We start from the raw sequence: 6,037 nt of genomic DNA, 5'->3' as shown, positions 1-6,037 counted from the left end.
TTTTTTTTTTACCCATTCACACACACATTCACACACTGGTGATGGCAAGCTACATTGTAGCCACATATCTATATTATTGCTATTATATATTGTAATATATCTATATCACTAAAGCACTTCTGGATGGATGCAAACTGCATTTCGTTGCCCTGTACCTGTGCATGTGCAATGACAATAAAGTTGAATTCTAATTCTAATTCTAATTCTAAACACGAGCCCCACCCCCCACCCCCATCCCTATGTGATTGTGGAATATATATGCAGATGATGTTGTTTTGGTCCTGTCAAATCCTGAGCGATCTGTTCCTGTACTATTAGATCTGGTGAGGTTGTTTGTTATACAATTAACTGGTAGAAGATTGAGTTTGTGGCTTTAACTGCAAACCTGGATGTTGATTTCTTGAAAACTTTGCTTTTTAAAATTACAGACAATAATAATTAAATGCACTTAAGAACAGGACGCAGCAACACTACATATGAGCGGGTGGAGGGAGGTTTGGGGTCTTCACTCACCCCCGTTCTGTTAACCGTCTGGGCAGGGGGACTGGGAGGAGGTGCTGGCCGTCAGATTGGGGTCTGGGATGCGGGGCCTCCCTGCTGCTGCAGATAAGGAGGCGGTTTGCTTTCCTCCACCCCAGAGAGAAGGGTTACATCTCCTGGGTCCGGGTCCGGTTTGCCCCTCTGAGGGCGGGGGTACCTGGACCTGAGATATAGAGTTAGACTCTTTGTGTCTGTCTCCACGTCGGGTGAGTTTGTGTATATGGGGGTGGGAATGCACCGTCTGTGTTTATATGTCAGCTTGGGTCTTAGACTCCACCTCTCTGGGAACATCTCAGGCTCTCCGAGGTTTGGAGGCCTATCTCCCCTCACTGCACTCCCTGCCAGTGGCTGATGCCCTCAGACGTTGGTGTGTTGGTGGTTCTTGGTGTCTGGGGCTGAGCGCTCATGTATGTGCCGACTCACTCCTGGTGGCCAACTGGCAGGGCCTGGCGCCCGTGGCCCGGCTGGGCCCCTTCCGGGAGGTGGGGTGCACTCAGGCCTCTAGCCTCTGGGCCTGAGGCCCAATTCTCTCTGGCACAGCTGGCTGCCGGCAGATCCCGCGGGCACGCCACTGCAACTCCCTCTGGCCTCTGCTCTGTGGCTGCTGGGTGACCTCTCGTTTAGGGCTCTCCTCAGCTCTTCCCAGGAGGGTGGCACGGTTGCACCCCTGGTGGTCCTCCTTGGGTCCTCGTATTCTGGGGCCTCTGAATGTCTGGGGGCTCCCCACACTCCCTAGCAGATCGTTACATGGAGAAACCTTTTGAATACAAGCATGCTGATCCACACAGGTGTGCACACAGGTGTGCACACAGGCGGACACACGGGTTTTCACAGACACAAACTACACCTTTCTTGGCTGCTACCTCAAAGCACATTGTGCGCTGTCGATCTTGCGTACCTTTCTCACCATCTCTTCTCCCCTCTATTTTTCTTTCTCCCCCTCTCTTTCTTTCATTCTTTCTCCCTGTCTTATCCCCCAGTCATGTCTGTCCCGTCTGTAACAACCGAAAATCAAATCAAATAAATACATATTTATAATTTAAAAAGAAAGAAAGAAAGAAAATATTTTTGGCAGACGATCACTTTTTGGAGTGAATATTTGTCGACATTATGACTCTTCCGACAGAGCAGTACAGCTGTATTCATAGAGTGTGTGTCTGTGTGCAGTCATGTCATGCCACCAAGCCGGGCATGTTGAATGTCCACCTGGTCCCGCACACATATGATGACGTTGGCTGGCTCAAGACTGTGGACCAGTACTTCTATGGAGGTCAGTGTGACACATACAGAAAAAACACTGTGAAGCTATTAGCCAACCTCCTGCTCTGTGTTTACTCTGTCAAATGTTTGCATATGTTTCTATTTACTCTAGTAGTTCTGCTGATGCAAGTTAATCTGCTCTATTGACTGGTACTAAATATCTTCCTGATTGCTGCTACAAGTGATTGTGGGTCTTGTGACCAGCAGCATTATCCTCCTGCTTTAAAGCCCTATGATGTGTTTTAATGGTGGTTCATTCACATGATCTCTGGATTTGATTTGAATGTGAACTGGAGTGACAGCCATCACTCATGTTCGAACTACTCTCTGTTGTTGGGGCTGTGCGAAATGTGGAAATGTATCTTTTTTTTTTCTTTTTTTTTGTGTCCTGTCTGGCACTGTAGCAATCAGAATTATTGTCTGAAGGCCAAGAAAAATGCCCAACAGATTTACTTTCCCAAGTGGGCCTTTTGCTATACTGGCCCACTTGATTGTCATAGTTTATTTGATCTTTATTAGTTATTTTTATTCTAAGATATTGTAATCAGACCAGACTGGACTCGGGGATGGGAAAGAAAAACAAGAAGAAAAGTTCAGAAGAAAGTTAACAGAAGGAGAGGGAAAGAAAAAGGAGAAAAGAGATAGAGAGAAAAGACAATGAAAATCTGCTGCATCACCTTTTTTTTCTCTTTTTCTTTTCCTGGATCACCTGTTGAGAAAGAAAAAAGAAAACAAGCAGAAGAAGACTAGAGCAATAGAATAAACAACATCACGATGATCTATGGGAATATAACAGTAAATACTAAATGTTAAACAATTTTTGTGCAGCACGTAAGATCGACAGCACACAGTGTGCTTTAAGGTAGGAGCCAAAAAGGGTGTAGTTTGTGTGTGTGAGCACTCGTGTGTACACCTGTGAGCATGAGCGCGCTTGTTTTTAAAAGGTTCCTTCATGTAATGATCTGCTAGAGGGTGTGGGGAGCCACAGCCCCGTCCTCCAGGGCATGAAGCAGGTATGGAGGAGATCAAGACTCCAGACATCCAGAGGCCCTCAGAGCACAAGAGACCAAGGAAGACCAACAGAGGGGCAGCTGTGCCACTATCCCAGAAAGAGCTGAGGAGAGCCCCAGATGAGGGGTCACTCAGCAGCTGTGGAGCAGAAGCCAGGGGGGTTTGCAGTGACCTGCCCGTGAGCTCCGCCGGCAGCCAGCTGCGCCAGAGTGACCGAGCCCCAGGCCGAGAGGCCGAGGGCACCCCACCCCCGAAGTGGCCCGAGCCACTGTCGAAATGTACCAGAAGACGATATTAAAACACCTTCGTTTAATTTTATACTCTGTCGTGTATTTCACGCTGCCTCATAATGTACTGTTTACTGCAACAGTTTACTTCTTCATTGCTTTAGAGTTTTATGCTTTTAGTGCAATTGATTGTCGAGCTTGCATATTTTAATGTCACATGTTGTTTATAGTAAGTTGTAAGGCCAGGTGTTGTGCAGGTGACCGTCATCTGATATTGATTTCCAGTCTGGGTTAATATGTAAGCAGAACTCATCTGCAATGAGGCTGGTTTGTTTGGGCATATGCATGAATGCAGATGAGCACATATACTTTCTTGCTGTTAAGATACGTTAGTGTAAATAAATATTTTTCAAACTGTGACACACAGCAACTAAATTCTGACCACTTCTTGAAGCATTGACAAAATAACGTCTCTTTTGTCCTAAATCTGTGCACATTTGTGCGCGTAGATCGTAATGACATCCAGCACGCTGGTGTTCAGTACATCCTGGACTCAGTTGTGGATCAGTTGTGGAAGAATCCAGATAGGAGGTTCATCTATGTGGAGACGGCCTTTTTCTACCACTGGTGGAAGAGTCAGAGCTCCAGCATGCAGCAGACAGTCAAACAGCTGGTTAATGAAGGTAAATACCCATTCAGTACTATACAGCTGCGTTAAGTGTTTCAGTGCATCCTTACCAAAAGCTGCTCCTCCCGCAGGCCGTCTGGAATTTGTGAATGGTGGTTGGTGTATGAGCGACGAGGCTGCCACACACTACAGCGCCGTCATTGACCAGATGACCATTGGTCTGAGGTTCCTTAATGAGACTTTTGGAGCCTGTGGCCGTCCCCGCGTCGCCTGGCACATCGACCCCTTTGGCCACGCCCGGGAACACGCCTCCATGTTTGCACAGGTAGCATAGCTCTTTATGTTTATTCTTCGAGTTTTGTACGAGTCACACTTCAGAATTGCTCAGCTCATTCACTGTCACACTTTCAAACGTTGGCCATGTTTAATATCAGCAGTATAGGGCAGAATAGAAGGATGAGCATAATTGGTCACCTTAAGGAAGGCCTGATTTCTAGTGAGACTTAAAATGGGAGAATTTATCAGTTAAAGAAGAGAGTTGAGGCTAATTAGAGTTAGAAGGTAGCACTCACGTCGAGAAAGACTCTCCGTTTTCTCATTACAAATTTTTGGCTGTATCGTCATTATCAGATTTGCTGCTCTGCAATGAATCAAATGGGCTTATTTCCAGAATGCTGCATTATTACATGAAGGCACACTTTAGTTCACTGGCTTTCCATTTGACTTTCCTTTAACCATTAACTGTCTGTCTTTTGCTGCAGATGGGATTCGATGGCTTCTTCTTTGGTCGTCTAGACTATCAAGACCGGGCTCGCAGGATGAGGAATAAGGAGCAGGAGCTTCTATGGAGAGCCTCCGACAGCCTCACTCCTCCAATGGCTGACCTCTTTACTGGTATGCAAAGTTTCTTTCTTCATCCCTTTATGTTAATGACTTCTGGACTCAGCAACAGGACGGTGTCACATTATTTTTTAACCGCTTGCCCCCGTTAACCAACAGGGATCCTTCCTAATGGCTACAACCCTCCTGAGGGCTTCTGCTGGGACCAGCTCTGCAGTGACCCACCTATCAGAGACGATCCTGATCTTGAAGACTATAATGTTGATGATGTGGTGGGACGCTTCCTCGTCATCGCCAACAGTCAGGTTGGACACAACTCCACACTGGCGCACAGAGACACTGATTTATCAGTCACGTGGTGTTCTTAACACCGCATGTTTAACTAACACTACGAAAAAAATGCTCATGTTAAATCAAAAGACATCAAACAACGCTTTCTGATTTAGAAAAAGAGGAAGCAGAAGGGATGCTGTGCTTTTTATCCCAGCCCATATACAGCTGTGACTAGCTAACATGACATGTAAAATTTCAGTAGGAACCTCTTGTTTCAAGTAATGTCAGCATATCTTCATGCAGGTCCCCATAAATCTTTTCTCAACCTGTCTGGTTTTATTTTATGAACCTGTCATGATCACAATAATAAAGACATCTACAGATAGTGTAATGCAATGTCCTCCTTTAATAATCCACATTCACCACTTTAGCCATCATATAAATGTGCTTTGAATAGTGTGAGGTGACGGAGCCGGTTGGGAGTTCGGTTTCAGGTTCGGTGGAGTTGCTGGAGGACTGGGATCGGGCGTCCAGCGCGGCCAGCGACTGCAGCATGCTCAGCAGGCTGTTGGAGGAGGGCAGCTGCAGGTATTTCTCCGGGACGTAGCCCACCTGTCCGCTACGGTTTCTGGCCTGGAAACACAGACAATGCACACAGACGATGACAACAGCCAAAAATGTTTCAACAGGAAAACTCCTAATGAGAAAAAATAAAATCAGATGTAAAGAGTAGGGCTGTAACAATATCACTGCATCGTCGCCAGAATTTAATAACAGCCACAAAGAGAATAATAGGAGAGCTTTTGTTCTCTCTTCCTGAATTAACGAGAAATCTAAAATCCTAAACAAGCCTCTGCTGAATTCATGAAGCTTGATTTCATGAACACCGGTGGCCTCCCCTTCCGCTGCTTACTTATTTTCATTCAGATTGAAAACACTCAGAGGTATTGGGATCTCTGTTGGGGCATGCTGTGGGGAATCACAGCACTAAAACAGATCTATATAAATGATATTGCTCACATTTTTATGTATGATTATATTCATTAAAATAAATACCCCATTAAAACACTATATCTGTATATGAAAAGATAATCACCTAAGTAAATATACATAAAATATTGGCTCAACACGTGGAGATGGTCTGTGCCTCCTGAGCCACTGCTCATAAAGGCTAACAGGGACAAAAACAAATACAGTAGCAGCGTTAAGTTCAAGCATTGAGTGCAAATGTACGGTTTTCTGTGTTTTTTTGTTTTGT

At 45.4% G+C, this 6,037-nt stretch overlaps 1 protein-coding gene across 1 annotated transcript; it reads left to right on the top strand.

The window, feature by feature from the left end:
* The first annotated feature begins 3,504 nt into the window (after nucleotides 1-3,504).
* On the top strand, nucleotides 3,505-4,889 carry LOC146667561 (lysosomal alpha-mannosidase-like). The gene is made up of 4 exons (XM_085409248.1): nucleotides 3,505-3,721; nucleotides 3,798-3,991; nucleotides 4,428-4,560; nucleotides 4,666-4,889. The coding sequence occupies exons 1-4, from the start codon at nucleotides 3,688-3,690 to the stop codon at nucleotides 4,872-4,874; spliced, it is 570 nt and encodes a 189-aa protein (XP_085265374.1). The 5' UTR covers nucleotides 3,505-3,687; the 3' UTR covers nucleotides 4,875-4,889.
* The last annotated feature ends 1,148 nt before the right edge of the window (nucleotides 4,890-6,037 follow it).

The sequence above is a fragment of the Rhamphochromis longiceps genome, linkage group LG6 (assembly GCF_057381845.1).
Source record: "Rhamphochromis longiceps isolate RC_006_pf linkage group LG6, R_longiceps_female_GT1.1, whole genome shotgun sequence".
Lineage (NCBI taxonomy): Eukaryota > Metazoa > Chordata > Actinopteri > Cichliformes > Cichlidae > Rhamphochromis > Rhamphochromis longiceps.
The sequence above is the reverse complement of the archived record's forward strand: the minus strand, read 5'-3'. Positions and strand labels throughout refer to the sequence as shown.